The sequence below is a fragment of the Megascapheus bottae genome, chromosome 26, assembly GCF_031878675.1.
Source record: "Megascapheus bottae isolate mThoBot1 chromosome 26, mThoBot2.hap1, whole genome shotgun sequence".
NCBI classification, from domain to species: Eukaryota; Metazoa; Chordata; class Mammalia; order Rodentia; family Geomyidae; genus Megascapheus; species Megascapheus bottae.
The window spans coordinates 18,362,748-18,382,015 of record NC_143534.1 but is presented as its reverse complement, the minus strand read 5'-3'; the positions used below and the strand labels follow the sequence as shown (position 1 = coordinate 18,382,015).

General features: G+C 36.6%; 1 protein-coding gene across 1 annotated transcript in view; it reads right to left on the bottom strand.

Moving 5' to 3' along the window:
- Positions 1 to 19,268, bottom strand: part of Kif5b (kinesin family member 5B) — a 39,319-nt gene that overhangs the window by 8,507 nt on the left and 11,544 nt on the right. The window contains exons 4-20 of the mRNA XM_090319067.1: positions 18,947 to 19,051; positions 18,812 to 18,860; positions 18,122 to 18,177; positions 17,944 to 18,031; positions 17,402 to 17,526; positions 15,333 to 15,437; positions 14,914 to 15,059; positions 13,463 to 13,611; positions 12,668 to 12,861; positions 11,817 to 11,885; positions 8,643 to 8,849; positions 6,274 to 6,417; positions 4,432 to 4,620; positions 3,749 to 3,866; positions 1,676 to 1,737; positions 1,463 to 1,572; positions 78 to 179 (exon numbers count right to left, since the gene is read on the bottom strand). Of these exons, the coding sequence (XP_090175193.1) occupies positions 78 to 179; positions 1,463 to 1,572; positions 1,676 to 1,737; positions 3,749 to 3,866; positions 4,432 to 4,620; positions 6,274 to 6,417; positions 8,643 to 8,849; positions 11,817 to 11,885; positions 12,668 to 12,861; positions 13,463 to 13,611; positions 14,914 to 15,059; positions 15,333 to 15,437; positions 17,402 to 17,526; positions 17,944 to 18,031; positions 18,122 to 18,177; positions 18,812 to 18,860; positions 18,947 to 19,051 (2,018 nt within the window). The remainder of the gene's footprint in view (positions 1 to 77; positions 180 to 1,462; positions 1,573 to 1,675; positions 1,738 to 3,748; positions 3,867 to 4,431; positions 4,621 to 6,273; positions 6,418 to 8,642; positions 8,850 to 11,816; positions 11,886 to 12,667; positions 12,862 to 13,462; positions 13,612 to 14,913; positions 15,060 to 15,332; positions 15,438 to 17,401; positions 17,527 to 17,943; positions 18,032 to 18,121; positions 18,178 to 18,811; positions 18,861 to 18,946; positions 19,052 to 19,268) is intronic.

Sequence of the window (19,268 nt, the reverse complement as noted above, 5' to 3'; positions counted from 1 at the left end):
TCACAAACATTCATACCCTTTTCTCATGTCTTGGTCCCCATGCATTTTTTAATTTTTATGTTTACAGTATTACTCACGTAAGTTCATGTAGTTTTCTGCTCTTTTCCTGATCTGTAGCTTTCAACTTCTCATGTTCTACTCTCAGGCGTTCCTGCTCTAACACCATTTTCTGGTTTTGGCTGGAGGGTGGGAGGGGAGAGAAGCAAGTTCAACTTCAGTTTTCTGAATGCCCCAGCAAAAAAATTCAAACCCTTAAGCTCATCTTCTAAACAACCAAGGAAGGCCTCCTTTGTCATCCCCATGGGAGGAAGAAAGGGACAGTATTTCTGATGTTTTGACTTGAAATCATTTTATTCTGCTCCTAGAATCCTTATCCTTACTTCCTATTAGGTATTAACAAATATCCCAAATTTTACCATCATTTTTTTGACTTTTTTTTTTTTGCCAGTTGTGTTGGACTTTTCTCAAGGCTAGAGCTCTAACCACTTGAACCACAGCACCACTTCCAGCATTTTTCTATGTATGTGGCACTAAGGAATTGAACCTGGGTCTTCATGCATGCTAGGCAAGCACTCTACCACTAGGCCAAACTCCTCACCCTATTTTGACTTCTTGAATCTCTTCTGGTTCTAACTCAAATCATTACAGACCTCTATAATTTTGTAAAATAAATGGCTTGTATATAAATTAAGAAGACTTCTATTAAAACATAAAATTAACGGCCAGGAGTTTGGCCTAGTGGTAGAGTACTTGCCTAGCATGCACGAAGGTTCGATTCCTCAGTACTATATACATAGAAAAAAAGGTGGAAGGGTGCTGAGGCTCAAGTGGTAGAAGACTAGCCTTGAGAAAGTCTAAGGACAGTGCTCAGGCCCTGAGCTCAAGCCCAGGACTGGCAAGAAACAAAACAAACAAACAAAAAAACCCATACAATTAACAATTTCCAACTAATCTTTTCTCAAAATGATTTCTTTTTTCTTTTTCTTTTTTTTGCCAGTCCTGGGCTTGAGCTCAGGGCCTGAGCACTGTCCTTGGACTTTCTCAAGGCTAGAGCTCTACCACTTGAGCCTCTGCACCACTTCCGGCTTTTTTCTACATATGTGGTACCGAGGAATCAAATCTGGGTCTTCGAGCATGCTAGGCAAGCACTCTACCACTAGGCCAACTCCTGGCCCTCTCAAAATGATTTTTAAAACTCTGATAACTATTTGTAAGAAGGAGTTTAAGCTGGAGTTTTTCTCTTTATTAATTATTTAAACTAAAAGGCCTAAAAGCATTTTTCAAACATCTGACGTGCAACTTAGAAGTTCTATTTATCAATGTTAAAATACTTAATTCTCCAAGGTAAAAAATATAATTTCATTTCAAATAGACAATATTATCCACTAATAACCTAATATTTCTCTTCCTACCCAAATAATCCATTTAAATTAATTTCAATATATAAAAGTGAAATACTTACTCTTGAAGATCAGTTATAAGTTTTTCCTTTGCCTCAACTTCATCTCTCAAGCTACTGATTTGTTTTTGGTGAGTTTCTCTGTGACTTTGGATCTGCTGTTCAACAGCTTGCTAAAATTTGGGTGGGAAAAAAAAGGAGATTTTAAAGTCAGATTAACAAAAATTAGTAAGAACAGATGAAAGTCATTTAGAATACCATACAGCAACCAATTACCTTAACTTCATTTGCAGTCTGAACTTTATTTAAGTGCTCTTTTTCCATTTCATGGACTTTCTCTAAGAAAAGACAAATGCAGAACAAAATAAGCCTTATTCTTTACATAAACCAAAAAAGCAAATGAATTTTACAAAGTAAGTTACTTAGCAGTATGTCCAGGTTTGATGACTGTGTTGACTAGCATCATTTAGTTACATAAGACAAATGTTTATAAAAACCATATATGGGTGGTGAGATTGTAAACTAGTTCAGCCACTCTGGAAAGCAGTGTGGAGGTTTCTTAAAGAATTGAAAATTGACCTTCCCTAAGATCCCGCCATACCACTTCTGGGCATCTATCCTGAATATCATAACCCAAAATACGATAAGGACACCTGCTCAGCTACGTTTATCTCTGCACTATTCACCATAGCCAGGCGATGGAAACAATCCAGATGCCATACTGCAGATGAATGATACAGAAGATGTGGTGTATATATACAATGGACTTCTACTTAGCCAACAGACATGATAAACTAATGGCATTTGCAGGGAAGTGGATGAATCTAGAGCGAATCATGTTGAGTGAGAAAAGTCAAGACCAAAGGAACAAAAGGCGCATGGTATCCTTAATATGTGGCTATTAGATCCAAACAGTGCAAGAGTGAGGACTCAATATTTGCATACCCAATGATACGGACATGGTATGGGAAATATAAACACAACTACATAGTCATAAAAACTTATGACTCTATAGACATAATGTTTTATTACATTGATCAATACATATCTATGATATATAAACCCTTAGCCTAATTTTGATTATGTTCTAAAAATTAAGAGCCTAAGACTGTATATAGCGATTCCATTCTTGAATACTTGTTTGTTAAACACGTCATTTGAAATATGATGTAAAAATCAATGTTAATAAATTCTTTAATAAAAAAAAAACAAAACACTATATGGGAGGCTGGAAGTTTCCCCAAGTGGTTAAAAGTGCATACCTAGCATGCACAAAGACCTCGGTTTTATTCCTTGGTGCCACATCCATAGAAAAAAAACGAAGTGGTGCTGTGGCTCAAGTGGTAGAGCTCTAGCCTTAAACCCAAGGATGGTCAAGAGTTTGGCCTAGTAGTAGAGTACTTGCCTAGCATGCATGAAGACCCGGGTTCAATTCCTTGGTACCACATACATAGAAAAAAGCTGCAAGTGGTGCTACGGCTCAAGCGGTAGAGCTCTAGCCTTGAGAAAAGTCCAAGGACAATCCTTAGGCCCTGAGTTCAAGCTCCACACAACTGGCAAAAAAAAAAAAAAAAAAAGCCCAAGGGCAGTCCTCAGGCCCTGAGTTCAAGCCCTGGGACTAGAAAAAACAAATGAAAAAACCCTGTATGTTAAGATTTCCGTGTACACATATATACATGGAAGTGAGTACGCAGACACACACACACCATAATTTTGTGGGAACTTCCTAGCTTCACTATTTATATATTCAAGCATAAAGGAACTTCAGAGTCAGGTACCAATGGCTCATGCCTGCAATCCTAGCCACTCAAGAAGGCTGAGGTCTGAAGACCACTGTTTGAAGTCAGCCTGGGCAGAAAAAGTCCCTGAATCTCTTATCATCCATTAACCAACAAAAGGTCAGAAGTGGAGCTGTGTCAAGTGGTAGAGCACTAACCTTGAGCAAAAGAATTTAGGGACAGTGCCCAGGCCCTGAGTTCAAGCCCCAGGACTGGCACATGTATACACACATTCAAAGGAGTTCAAGCCAAGCATTGGTGGTTCAGTTGTATCTACAGTCATAGGTAATCAAGAAGCTGAGAATAGAAGTTCAAAGCCAGCCTGGGCAGACAAACCTGAAGTTCTAATCTCCAATTAACCAGCAAAAAGCTGGAGTATAAATGGGCTCAAGTGACAGATTACTCTTCAGTCTCAAATCCTAGAGTTCAAGCCCAGCACAGATGGCACAGAAAAGGAAAAAAAAGACCACAAAGCCACACTGACATATAATGTCTATCATGAGTGCAGGAGTACAACTATACTAAGGAAAGAAAGAATGAATGAAAATCATAAACAATTAGAAGCCAATACCTTGGGCTCGAAGCTGAACTAGTTCTTCACCAAGGGAATCCACAGATTCTTCCAGCTGTCTTTTCTTTTGCTCCACATTTTGAAGGTATTCAGTCAATGATTTGATTTTTGCTTCATGCTTTTGGAAAAAACATACTGACATGAGGTGGAAAATGTATCTCACAAATACATTTTGGTAAGAATATTTGAAAGTAAGTAAATTTTATTGCTTACATAGTATGCATTTACACAGAAAGTATGAAGGCACTTTACCCTCAAGTGTTCAGGGGCCAGACTTAAAATCTTAAAAAATTAATTCAGTAAAATGAATATATTTATTGTTCATGCAATGAACTTATTGAAAGCAATAAGGCTTTTGGTATTAGATGATATTCTCTATTTTATATTTCCTTTACTCCTTCACCAGTTAGAAAACATTCCCCACTATGGCACTTTTCAAGAGTCTTCCATAGTCACGCAAGTCACATCTTTTTAGCAAATTTCTATACTGTACATCTGCACTAGCAAACATAACCAAGTTAAAATCACTTGATCTGTTATACTGTACCTGCTCCAGTGAGACAACTTACCTAAAGATTTTCATTTCTTTGCTGAACATAACTGATAAGCTTACTTTTCTACAAATGTTTATAATAACTTTATTTGTGGACTTCAAGAATGAAGAAATGTGCTAGAACACCCACTTGAGAGATGCGAAGCTGACATGCTGCTAACTCCTTTTCATTTTCCTCCATTTTCTTGTTGCTCTCTGTTTGTGTGCTTTCCAACTGCTTGCAGCGTTTCACCATTGTCTTTACTTCTGACTTCATCTTGCTGATATAGAGCCTTGCAACAGTGAACTCTTCATCTATCATGCCAGTTCCCTCAGGTTGCTGTGAGAAACAAAGTCAAAACTGAAACTCAAAAGATGTTCAGTGTGTTTTTTTCCCAGTTAAGACTAGAAAATGTTTTAACAAACAGATTTTTATATATTCCTAAGGCATATGAAGTCTGCAATTTACCTTCTATTGTTATATTAGTAAAGTATAGAGTTTACTTTTTTCTCTTGTGTTTTGAAACAGGTCTTTCCCAGGCAGCCCAGGCTACCCCTGAACTCAAAACTGTCCTGCCTCAGCCTCCTGAGTACTGGATGTGCGCCATTAGTCATAGCCTGCCTTTCCTACTTTACAACTTAAACTAATGGATTTGTACTCTTTCCATTGACTGCATTTCCTCTTTACAAGAACTCTTCTGTAAAATCTTTGTTAACAAAGTTCAGATAAAACTGAACAAGATGAGGTGTTTGGGTGAAAGAGACAGGATGACTTTAAAGGTCAACAAGGAAGAATTACATATTCCTTACCTTTTATAAGTTTCACTATGAATTTCTACAACATTCAATGTCAGCCAGGCATTTGGCATACATCTATAATCTTAGCTAACACTGGGGAATTCTGTGATGGCAAAACCGAGGACAGGAAATTTGAAGCCATTCTCAGCTACCCAATGAGGCCCCATCTCAATAACTACCCCACCCCCCAAGAAAAAAAAAATCAATGAAAATGGAGTTTAGGAAGGTAAAAATACTGTGTTTACTTTCCCTGATATGAACATCAAGAAAGACACTGAACATTGCCTTTCTAGAGTTCAGTGATGTTAAGTAAATTGACTTTTCCATTCAAAGAACAATTACCATTCATCTTTGTATTCCACATAACCATAAAAATAGGTAGAGCAGGATATTCAGACTGATGGTGAAGAAAGCAAGTTAGATCACCAGCATTTAACTCCTTTGTTTCAAAGGTGAGTCAATGTAAATACAGGATTATAGGAATTTTGGCTTCTAACAACAAAGTGTGTACATGCTTCTGCAATTAAGATTCTTCACAAGAATCTTATGTAACATATGTAATGCTGACATAACCAGTATTCACATCCATTACAAGATACAGGGAAAAATAAGAGGTACATAGTTGGGCACAGTGGTATATGAATGCAGTCCGTAGCTACTTCAGAGACAGAAGCACATTGATCATATGAGCCCATTATGAGGCCAGCCTGGGCAACATAAAAGCCATAATAAAACAAACAAACAAAAGAAGGCCTATTAAAAACTTTAAAGAATTATTCAGTGTTCATTATCTTTTTATTTATTTTTACTTATTTATTGCCAGTCCTGGGCTTGAGCTCAAGGCCTAAGCACTGTCCTTGGACTTTCTCAAGGCTAGAGCTCTACCACTTGAGCCTCAGCACCACTTCTGGCTTTTTTCTATGTATGTGGTACTGAGGAATTGAACCCGGGTCTTCGTGCATGCTAGGCAAGCACTCTACCACTAGGCCAAACTTTCAGCCCTAATATCTTTTTTAAAAAAACCACTCAAGCATGGGACAATTTATGACTTTCCTCCGTTAGTTTCTTTAACAATATTACAAACACTTACATAACATTATTAAGATAATTTATCAATGCATAACCTTTGAACCTTATGAAAATTAGTAATCAAACTTACGAATTTAATATACATTTAATATTTAGCTCTGTTTACCTTCACATCATTATTTCCCACAGCGATTCCTATCTCTGCAAGGTCTTTCAGTAAAGATGCCATCATCTCAGCTGCTCGTTTTTTCTGGTGGCTGGTCATTTCCTTCAGTTTCTGAAGTTCAGCATCTATACTTGCTAAAGTTGCCTGGTAACCAAAAAAGGAAAGAACAAATGAAACTCAATTCAAATACTCATGAAGATCTCAAGTTTTTCACCTAGCCTTTATAGGACCACACAGATCAAGAGATCTAGCTACTGAATTTTGGGCCAGCTCCCAAAACTTAAGCTTAAATACTACTTTAGATTTCACAGATGATATACAATAGCCATACTGTAGTCAATTAAGAATTTCAAAATTAATTAGATATAATTAGCTAGATATTATGTATTGCTAGATTGGGTTACCTTTGAAAATTAAGTCCAAACAAACTAATGTTAGAATAGAGCTGTTTTGTACATGATTAATATGCTTTCTTTCATTTACTTTTTTTTTTTTTTTGGCCAGTCCTAGGCTTGAGCTCAGGGCATGAACCCTGTCCTTGGACTTTCTCAAGGCTAGAGCTCTACTACTTGAGCCTCAATACCACTTCCGGCTTTTTTCTATGTATGTGGTACCGAGGTCTCCGTGCATGCTAGGCAAGCACTCTACCACTAGGCCAAACTCCCAGCCCTCTTTCATTTACTTTCTATATACTCACCGAAAAGAATTCACCCACTTATAATGAGTATTACTTGTGACCCTATGATTTAAACAATTATCTAGGAGCTAGTGATGAAGTAGCATTACTCAGTTCAGTTATCATGAGTCTACAGTTAAAGTTGCCTTACCACCTACAAAAATCACCCAATTTTCAAAAGTCTAACCCAATCTTTGGCTAATTTTTCTTTAACTATTTAAGTTGCAACTTCATGCAAGTTATTCATTTTTAGTGGTATAGTTTTACCTTTTTTCCTCTTTTAGTTATTTTTCTAGTAAGTTGCCTCAATTTCCCCAGCTTAGCCTCAAACAATGATACTCCTATCTACATCTCCTACATAGCTGGGATCACACACGTGAACCAACACAGTGAGTTTCATCTCAACTTGTTTCTTCTGGTGGCTAGTAATTTAGTGGCTAGCATATTCATTAAATTTAATCTACAATACGATATAAGCTTCCTTGTAATTCCATAATACTGCAAGCTTCTACCATAAATGTTAAAACCGCCAAACATTTTCTCTAATATTACTGTTTAAGCACAAAAGATACTAAATGCCAGCAGTTTCTAACTTCTATTACCAATTGTGATAGTACTGATTTTAGGTCCACCACAGGACAGTTCTGCAGTGTTCTGATGCTGCCACTGTATTAGTAGGTAGAACAATTCAACTTGGAAAGATTATAATGATTTCTTTAATCTCCATGGTATTAAATAGACTTCAAGCTGGTAACTTTAGTGATTAAAAAGGGGAAATTAACTCATCAGAGGAAGGAAACCTTTTAACAGTGCTATTTCACAGTGCTGACTGCTTTCCCTTAGACAATTAAACAGTCTGGGAAATAGGTTTTAGGTACTGAGCCTGAGTGCAATTCCAAGTGCTGACTTCTAAAAGAGAACCTAAAAATAACGATGTTGAAACAATGATATTTCTGCCATTACTGGAGGTTGGTAGTCCCTACCCTAAGAAATGATAAATAAAAATCTCCACGTATTAGAGAACTATAGAAGATCCCATTACAGGGCCGGGAGTTTGGCCTAGTGGTAGAGTGCTTGCCTAGCATGTACGAAGACCCGGGTTCAATTCCTTGGTACCACATGCATAGAAAAAAGCTGGAAATGGTGCTGAGGCTCAAGTGGCAGAGCTCTAGCCTTGAGAAAGTCCAAGGACAGGGCTTAGGCCCTGAGCTCAAGCCCAGGACTGGCAAAAAAAAAAAAAAAAGATCCCATTACATTGTTCTGGGAAGGCACCATTCCAGGTGGTAGACTATTCACTATTCTAGTGAAAACAAACTGCATGCTTCTATGTCCTTATAACTATTCTAAATAATTCAGTAAAACCATATTATCTTTATTTTTTATGTATTTCTTGATTTGTAGGTTTGAATAATCATCTAACAGTAAAAACTAGTTTTTAATTTTTTCCCTTTATCCATTAATAGCCAAAATCTTTTCAATGAGTCCTGAATGTACACATTAATAGATGCTGAGGAACCAAACAACCCTCTTCCTTTACCTCCAAGGCTTCAAATAAAGGATAATTGAAGTTAATGCCTGAGTCTGGATGCTAATCAAGTCCTAAGAATTAATGCTATCAATATCTTAGGTTTATTTAGAAGTAATTTTCTAATTAATATTGATTATACTAAAGTACTAGGAAAATAAATCATACCGATTTCTGATTCAATTCATCACTAAGCAATTCATATTCCTTGGTTTTGTCTTCAACTTCCTGAGACTTTTGATCGTAATTAACAGCAAGTTCCTCTAAGGCTTGTAAAACTTCTTTTACTTCTTCTTTAGAGGCATCATTTTCTGCCTGAAGGCGATTCAGCTCAGCTTGCATATTGTCTTGATCCCTTCTGGTAGATGCCAGAAGCTAAAAGAAAAAGTAAAATATGTATTTTCACACACACACACACAAAATACAATTTTTACCACACATTTAATGGCTTTATCAATTACTAAGCACTGAGGAATGAAATGCGGATGCTAACGTTGAACATGCCTTTAAAAGATTTACTGAATACTCATTGCTCAGAGGCACTGGGAGAGACAGAATGTAATATAGATATAAGGGTTTGAGAAAGAGGAGAGACGAAAGTAAGTACAGACAAAGGAAAGTTTATTAGAGTAGGCTCCCAGGCAAACCTCCTTGTTGGGACCAGAGGCTGTGCTGGAACCTAAGCAAGCTGTAGTTTTTATAGGCAGGGGAAGAAAAACATTTTCAGCTTGTGGGGACTGTGATTCAATCAATATCATGCAAGTGCAACTGAGCAGGCACAGTGAGCACTGTGGGCATCGGACCACAGCCATTTATCAGAAAAGGAAGTGGTCTCAGCTGCCACAAATGACCCCAGCAGCCCAACATTTTGCCTGTGAGGAGTCTAACAAAGGCCAATATATGGCAGAATGTTATAAAGGACAAGACCAATAGGAGTTTGGTAGTTTAGAAAAGAGGGTGTTTCTGGAGCCTATTTAAAGAAAAGGTGACTAAGGTAGATTTTAGTCAGGTGAAAATTACTAAGACGCTTCTATAGACCTATGAATTGTGTTCAGACAAGCAAGAAATTAGATGTTAGGACAGTTCATTACAAATTGAGATTTACTTTGGGCAACAAAGGGCAGCTGTGCTGTGCCTTAGCACAGAAAATGTGAAGTGGACAGAATGGACTGGTCAAGAAGCTACTACAATCAACCAATCTGTGACTTCTTTGGGGTGCCAGTCCTAGGTCTGAACCGCAGGGTCTGGGCACTATCCCTGAGCATTTTCTGCTCAAGACTAGTGGTCTATCATTTGAGCCACAGTGCCACTTTCAGCTTTTTAGTTGTTAACTGTAGATAGAGACTCACAGATTTTCCTGGCTGGTCTGGCTTTAAACCATCATGCTCAGATCTCAGCATCCTGAGGAGCGAGGACTGATTACAGGGGTGAGCCACTGGCATATAAATGGCTTTTAGTAGAGACATTTGGAAATATGTAGGAATGTCTTTATTTGGAAATCTGTGCAATGTTCATTATGGGTAATAATAGCATTTAGGATTAGGGATGCTAAATATTCTATAATGTACAGGATGAAATAGCAAAAATAAACAAGCAAACAAAAAACAAAACAAAACACAACCCAAAATGTTTTTTTGGTTATGTAAGTATAAAGATGAAATGACCAGGATTAATTTCACTGAGGATGGGCAGCCCTTATAAAAGAGATACGATCTTTATCCCCATCCCCCCAAAAATTTACATAGGAAGTATTTTTTTTTTCTATTATCCCTCTACCATATAGGGTGAGATAAAATGAGGGACCAAACTGAAGAGACAAAAGGAAGGTAAGGAAGATCTGAGATGAAAGGAAAGACTGAAGAAATGAACAGAATGGAGGTGGGTAAATATGATGGAGTTAAGTTTTTTCTTTATTTTTGCTAGGGATCAAATCCAGAGTCTCTGCCACCTGACCAGCCCTAAAAAGTGCTTTTTATTCATGAGACATTCTCATTCTCATAAAAAGTCATATTGAAAAATACAATCAGTTAAAATTTAATGGGAATTTAAAAAAAATCTTTAATTCTTGTAGACTTGTATCTTGTTTGCGAGTAACTGAGGGACTATAGAAAAGTTGGGTTTTTGTTTGTTTTTTGGTCATGGGTACTATTCCTGAACTGTTTGCTTAAGGCTAGCACTCTACCACTTTGAGCCACAGTGCCACTTCCAGTTTCCTGGTAATTAACTGGAGATAAAAGTCTCACAGACTTTTCTGCCCATGCTGGCTTTGAACCTCAATACTCAAATCTCAGCCTCCTGAGTAGCTATAAATTAGTGGTGTTAGCTACCAGTACCTGGCTTAATTGAAAAGTTGTTTGTTTTTTTTTTTGCCAGTCCTGGGCTTGAGCTCAGGGCCTGAGCACTGTCCTTGGACTTTCTCAAGGCTAGAGCTCTACCACTTGAGCCTTAGCAACACTTCCGGCTTTTTTCTACGTATGTGGTACCAAGGAATCGAACCCAGGTCTTCATGCATGCTAGGCAAGCACTTTAACCACTAAGCCAAACTCCTGGCCCCTTAATTGAAAAGTTTTTATGGTAGAACATTGCCTACACACACAAGACCCTAGGTTCGACTGCTAGTTATATGGAGTGGAGTGACTATTTTTTCATTAGGAGGAGGGGAAGAGTCTAAGGTTACTCAGATCACAGATCAATAAGAATAAAATACAAACAAAATTTACTTGCTTACAAGTAATAAAACAAAACAAAACAAAAAAAAACAGCTAAAGTCCAGTAGATTGATACTAATGGTTTTGGCTGGGTGGCTCAAGTCTAAAATCCTAGCTATTCAGGAGCTTGAGATTCAGGGGATACCATTTTGAAGCCAGCCTGAGCACCTAAGTCTTTTGAGGAGCCAGCAAAATAGCCAGCAAAATGCCAGGCAGGAAGCATGGCTAAAATGGTAGAGCAGCAACCAAACAAACAAATTAAGAATGAGCAGGAGCCCTGAGTTCAAACCCTTCTACTACCCCCAGACCAAAATAAGAATTTTTAGTTCTCTTGCCCCAGTGTCCTGAGTGATAGGATTACATGTATATATCATGCCTGGTAAATAATTCTTAAGTTCTCTTTTCCTCTCCAGGAGAAGAAACTCCAATTTAAAAACAAAGCAAAATTAAAATAAGGATTATCTTAAGAGGAAGCTATCTACGCTTTAATTCATGATTTATCTACCTCAGGAGAGCCATAATAAGGCATGCACAGAATCATAAAATTTTAAATTCTTGGATCTATAGATTTATCCTCAAATAATAGTAATACATAAAACTTTTTGTATGCATTATGGAGAATGGTTAAACATACCTCTTCCTGGTCCAACATCTGTGTCTTCAGTTTCTCCACTAGCTGGCTCTGTTGGTTAATCTCCTCATCCTAAAAAGTTTAAAGCACATTCAAGTAACAGAGTAATTGTTTCCCATACAAATTCAAAATTACTATAAGCCACAAATAGTTCAAATAATTTCTCCAAATTCAACTTAAGTTAGAAAATCTGAAACAGAAGAAACTCAGTTACCAATAATGGTATTTCACTTATGCAAAGAAGAAAAACGACTTATATTTTAAAAGCCATTGATTAAATACTTAAAATGCTAAAAAAAAAAGTTCAAACCTACTATTGAAAATCAAGACACAAAACATTTCAAATAAGCCATCTCTGCTTAAAATACATAAAACATTATTTTCTCCTAGACTCTCCCATTCTTGTCCTTTCCTTCCTTTCTATTAAGTTAAAAATGTTACTTTTTATACAATTGATAGTAATGATTTAGGAAATATATTCTGTTCTTTTATCTTTTATTAGGATCATCAGACCCCATATTACAAATGTCATTTCACCATTTTCCTCAGAAAGTTTCCCTCGTTCCCTCCCTCTCTCCCTTCCTGTGATGCTAAGCATCAAATGAAATTTAACACAGGCAGGAAAGTCCATGATATTCTTATCTTCAATTAACCATCAAATGACCAGAAGGAGACCTGTGCCTCAAGTAGCAGAGCAGTAGTAGAACATTAGCATTGGGCACAAAAGGTCCCCTACCTCCAAAAGAAAGATACCAAAAACCCAAGGAAGTAGTATATAGATCATTAAGAGTCCCAACAGTAAATTCATCAGTAACATTCCCTAAGAAAACATGCTTAGAACAAAGAATTCATACCTTGTCATCAAGTTGTTTGTACAATTTAGCAATTTCTTCTTCACACTTTCTTCTCTCAGCATCAGTAAAACTTCCAGTAACTCCAATTGTGGCTGCTGGTTTATCATTGGTAATAGTAATATCTTTATCTATTGTAAAAGCTTCTAAGCTGGCTTTCTCTTTGTCAAACTGTTCATCAATGGGCACTGTCTCCCCTGAAAGACAACAGTGAAATGTCAGTAAAAATCCACATATCTCAAATTAACTTCAATTTTATTTGAATTAATTCCTTTTTTTTTTTTTGCCAGTCCTGGGCTTGAGCTCTACCACTTGAGCCTCAGCACCACTCCCAGCTTTTTTTCTATGTATTTGGTATCAAGGAATCGAACCCCGCTCTTCGTGCATAGTAGGCAAGCACTCTATCACCAGGCTACACTCCTGGCATTCATTTTCCCAATTAATTTTCAAGCCTTTGTGCATGCTAGGGCAAACACTCTACCACTAGGCCATGCTCCCAGCCCACCTCTAAACTTTTTATTTCAGGAAAAAGATTTTTTTTGAAAACACATAAACTGAAAATGGATATGCTTTACTTTCACCTATATTCATATCAAAATATCATGCCAATAAAATAAAATGCCCTGGAGGGAAAGTGGGAGAAAAATATGAGAAGGGATATCAATATTCAATAAGTAATGTACTCACCCTCTGAAGAATGTTACCTTCTAAATGTTACTCCAACAATAAAATACAAGAAAAAAAAAAAGCCCTAAATGTATATTGCATGAAAAAAAAATGATGTTCTTAAGTAATTACCATTACGCCATCGGTTGAGTTCATTTTCAAGCCACTGAATGGTATTTCGTAGGGTCTTATTTTTTTCTTTTTCCTTTTCATACTTCTTTTTCCACTGTTCTGCAGTTAACTCCACATTGACACAAACTGTATTCTTAATTGTTTTGGCCCTAAGAGATGAAATTGGGAAAAATGGATGTGACTGAATTACTTTTGATTGACAGATACAATATATAATATATGGTTAATTGCTCAATTTTCAAGTTTTTGTCCAGATCTCTCAGACTGAATCCTAAAAGCTACTATGTATAGTGCTTGCTTACAATCACCTAAGTTTGTATCAAACCCCAAAACTCACTAAAGATAGAAAAAAAAAAATCCCAAAACATTTATTTTTCTTCGTTTGTTTTTGGTTATTGTTTTGGGTTTTTTCCAGTCCTAGGGCTTGAAATAAGGGCCTGAGCACTGTTCTCGGGCATTCTCAAGGCTAGTACTTGAGCCACAGCAACACTCCTGGCTTTTTCTGCAAATATGGTACTGAGGAATTGAATCCAGGGCTTCGTGCTTGCTAGGCAAGCACTCTACTACCAGGCCACACTCCTGACCCCCAGGGCATTCATTTTCCCAATTAATTTTCAAGGCTGAATAAAAATTAATTATAATTTAAAGTCTCAGATAAAGTAAGCACTATTGACTTTTGTAGACAAACCATTTCTTACAGATTTCTGAACCTGTGAAATATGTTAACAGGCTTAACAATGGGCTGTATTTTCAAGGCTTTTATAGTATCTAATTCAAATGCTTATTAATGATGAATTGAAAATTCCGATACAAATCTGACTAAATAACTGATTTTAATGTATATGAAAACAAGGTAAGCATAACAAACTATAGATCTACTCATTTTCAATTAAGAAAGTACCAGCATAGTAAAAATATGCATGACTTGAACAGCTATCTGACATTAATATATTTAGTATACAAAGTCTGTCTACATTTTAGGCTTTTTTTTTTGGTAGGTCATGGGGCTTGAGTTTGGCCTTGGCACTGTCCCTGAGCTCTTCAGCTCAAGGCTACTGCCCTACCCTTGAGCCAAGCCTCTCTTCTCATTTTCTAGAGGTTAATGGGAGATAAAAGTCTCAGGTCCTTTTGTGCCCAGGCTGGCTTGGAACTTTGATCCTCAGATCTCACCCCCCAGAGTAGCTAGGATTATAGGCATGAGCCATTGCACCTGGCCACATTTTAGGCTTTTATTTCTTATGAGCTCGTATGCTCAAGGCTAGCACTCTACCACTTAGATCCACAATACCACTTCCGTCTTTTGAGTGACTAATTGGAAATAAGTCTCTTGGGGACTTTTCTGCCTGGGTTGGCGTCTGATGGACATCCATAGATCTCAGACTCCTGAGTAGTTAGGATTACAGGCATGAGCCACTGGCTCCTGGCAGGCTTTATATTTCTTAGCAACCAACCTTTGACCAAAGAGGAGTGTAGATTTTGTTTCAGACTCATTGTATGATGATGGAGAGCAGCAAATTACAATAGTGGTTCTACAGTTGCCTCCTAAAGAATCTTGAAGAATTCTTGTCATTTTACTATCTCGATATGGAACATATGTCTATATATAAAAACAAAAGATTATATAAAATTCATTAGAAAAACTACTGGAAATAATTATTTTAGTTATTTTAACATCTTAATATCACAATGGAAACTAAGGTTTACATTAATACTTAAAATTCTTAAGACAGATTCTGTAAACCTTTCTCTCACATATTTAAGTATATATAAATACACATAAGAACATATATGTATATATATTTATACATATCTATATTAAAATAAACTTCCCCAAAATAGCAGGACAACAAAAAGAAGCATGTATACTCACACTACCCTCAGCCAAAGCAGAAATAACATTTCCAAGAGCAGAAAGTGATTTGTTGATGTTCTTAGCTTCATCCAGCACAGCACCTTCAGCACCAGTTTTACTAACCTATAAGATTCCACAATGAAGAAACAAAAGTACAAATTTAAGATGATTTACTTTCAGCTTCCTGGTTTAGAAAGTAGAAGTCATCAATAACCAGCAAAGGCAAAACAAGAGCTCTATGATATTATTTGCCGAGCATTTATTGTAAAATTCTAATTACTATTATATGAGTATCATTCTTCTCAGAACTTAAATGCATAGATGATGTTAATATATCAAATTTTACTTTGAGTTTGTGCTCTTCAAATAACCATTTCGTAGCAATTCTCATCGACAGTCTTTTCTATATTAGAAAAGACAAACTTAAGGTCGGGAGTTTGGTCTAGTGGTAGAGTACTTGCCTAACATGCACAAAGACCAGGTTCAATTCCTTGTTACATCATACAAAGAAGAAGCCCGAAGTGGTGCTATGGCTCAAGTAGTGGAGCTCTAGTCTTGAGAAAGCCCAAGGACAGTGCTCAGGCCCAGAGTTCAAGTCCCATGACTGGCAAAAATAAAAAAACAAACCTAAAATCTGCTAAAATAGTAATGGCTACAACCTGCAGAAAAAAATAGACTAAATTTAAACATATATATGGAAGTCTGCTTCTCTAAAACTGTAAAATGTCTAAATACCTATATTACAAATACATTCAACAATGTTAGCAATGTCAGTTAAAGAGATGTCTTCCCTTCAAAGTTTGAGAAGTAATGTACCCACTACCCCACGAATGTAACTATAACCCCTCTATACAATACCTCCAAAATAAAGTACAAAGAAGCAAGGAAGGAAGGAAGGGAGGGAAGGAGGGATTTCCTCACACTCCAAGATTAGAGATAGTTTTTATAAGATGTATATATAAGACTTGAATCTAATCAGAATACACAAAATTAGTAGAACAGCAATACTGACCATAAAGGTCAATATAAAAACATCAAAACCTATTCTGATATCAATATAAACTAAAATTTGATATGATACTGTAAAAATGAAGTAATGATCCAAAAGAAAAAAGTATCATCAAAAGTTCTGTATCTGCCAGTTGCGGTGGCTCGTGCTTGTAATCTTAGCTACTCAGGAGGCTGAGATATGAGGATGTGAGATCTGAGGATGGAGGTTCAAAGCCAGCCCAGGAACTGATGAACATGACACTCTTATCTCCAATTAATCTCTAGAAAATGGGAAGTGGGACTGTGGCTCAGGGGTAGGATGGTAGCCTTGAGCTGAAGAGTTCAGGGACAGCGCCCAGGCCCAGAGTTCAAGCCCCATGAACCACAAAAAAAGTTACGCAAACATGGAAAAGATTTAGGAAAAACCCCATGTTTAAACACAGAAGTTTTTTTCTTTTTGTTTTTTATTTCTGGCAGTATTAGGGGTTGAACTTAAGGCCTTGTCCTTGCACTTTACTACTTGAGCCATACCCCAAGCCTGTTTGCTTTAATTATGTGTAGGCAGGCCTGGAAACTGAACTTTCTTATGCCTCTGATGTAACTGAGATGACAGGCCTGCAAAGGTCCCACTAATGATTTTTTTTTTTTTTAACTTGAGGTGGCCTCCTATGTAGATGAGATTACAGGTATGAGGTACCGGCATGTAGCCTAGAATTTTACACTACTCACTTGAACAATGCAACCATTATTTACAAAGCATTTACACTATAGCGTGTATTAGTAATCTAGAGATGATTTAAAGTATGTAGGATATGCCTAAGTTACATATAAATACTGTGCATTTAAGAGACTTGAACACCTACGTTTTGGGGTATCCACAGGGTAGCATGAGGGTGGAATAGGTCTTTAAAAACAATTCTCCATTGAGAATAAGGGACAACTATACAACTAAACCAGAAAAGACTAAGCAATAGTTACCAGAAAACAAAGTAATTTTGAAAATTTCCATGTGTAACAATGAACATTGTTTAAGTCCCAATTCAAGGTGAAGTTTACAAAAATGCTTGAATATATCATAGAATATATAAAGAACTTACCTTTTCACTACCAGCTAAATCAACCAGATAAAGTTTTCCACTCAGTTTTTGTTCCGTTTGTGTGTTTTCTTGTTTTACATTAATAAGAAATATACTATGACTCCTAGAGCTATGTTCGTTCATATCTGAAATGAAATAATAAACAATATACATAGTTCCTTATTAATAATTTCCCTTAAAGAATTATTTTACATAAAAAAAATCTTACATTTTTCAACTTGGTGAGTTTATCCAGAAATTGGTTTATATACTTGATTTACACTTTTTTTGTGTGTGGGGGGGAGGTCAGTCCTGGGCTTGAACTGAGCCTAGGTCACTGTTCTTGGACTTTTTTTTTTTTGCCAGTCCTGGGCTTGAGGTCAGGGCCTGAGCACTGTCCTTGGACTTTCTCAAGGCTAGAGCTCTACTACTTGAGCCTCACTTCTGGCTTTTTTCTATGTATGTGGTGGCGAGGAATCAAACCCAGGGCTTCGTGCATGCTAGGCCACACTCCCAGCCCTTGATTTACACTCTTAACTACCATTAGTAAATATTCTACTTACTTGTAACTGCTACATGTCTGTTGGATTTTCCTTCATCTATGGTATCCATAACTTCATCTGGACTACATACAAAACGCTCTGTGCATCCCTGGAAAAAGTTAAAGTATTGTCAAGTCCTTTAAAGATGTTATTACAAGGGTATGTTCTAAACAACTATTTTCCATAATTTTCTAAGTACCTTTACATAAGGAACACGGTTTTTGTCTTCATGAACTGAAAGATTGGTCTTTGAAACTGAAAAGAGAAAAATTAGCAATATTAGACCAGTTGTGAAATAACTAGAAAAATTAAGAGACTTCCCATTTGTAGTCTATTATTACTAAGTAGACTTTAAGCTCAAGGTTAGTACATTTGATATGAAAATTTAAGAGGACTTAGATGCTCTTGTTTTTTTGCTTGTCCTTGGACTTTCCTCAAGGTTAGGACTCTACCACTTGAGCCACAGCACCACTTCTGGCTTTTACTATATATGTGGTACTGAGGTCTTCATGCATGCTAGGCAAGCACTCTACCACTAGGCCAAAATCCGTGCCCCTCAAATGCTCTTTATTCCAAATGTAGAACCAAAAATATCATTTAAGAAGTATCTAAGTGGCAGAGCACTAACCTTTAGCAAAATCACAAGGCCCCCTGTTCAAGTCCTAGTACCAGCACACAAAAAAGTACCTGTAAGTATATGCTCTTAACTAGTTATACTATATAAAAAGGTATGCAACTAAAACTTCAAGTTTTTTTAATTTGTCCATTACACAATTATGCGTATTATATTAGTAAGTCAATTTCAAATATAAGTTCTAATGAAGTCTCACTTGCACCACAGAAGTAACAGGAGCTATTTTCATAATTAAAAAGCAAGAATATAACTTACCATCTAATAGGTCCCTTATTTTATCCAAATAAATTTCAAAATATGAAACCTAAAGAACAAAAGGATTAAGAAATTTTATAAATTAGTCTATTCATTTATTAACTATTTAATTGGGTCTGTTAAGTTGTACTTTACCTTAATATGAAATTCCAAATTCTCATCCATGGAGTAAATATAGTTAAAAATATCTTGCACTATTCTTGGAATAATTCCCATGCCTTCTGGATCATGAAGCTTACCCTACATGCAAAACAAAACCAGATTTCTTGAACAAGTTAGAAGAGATAAAATATTTAATTTAATAGATTAATAGATTAATAGAAGGTAGGAAATGCTATTTTTGTGGCTCTCTAAATACCTTTGAAACAAAAAAGCCGTTTTAGGCAGGGAGTTTTGCCTAGTGTTTGCTTAGCATGCACAGAGACCCAGGTTCGATTCCTTGGTACCACATACACAG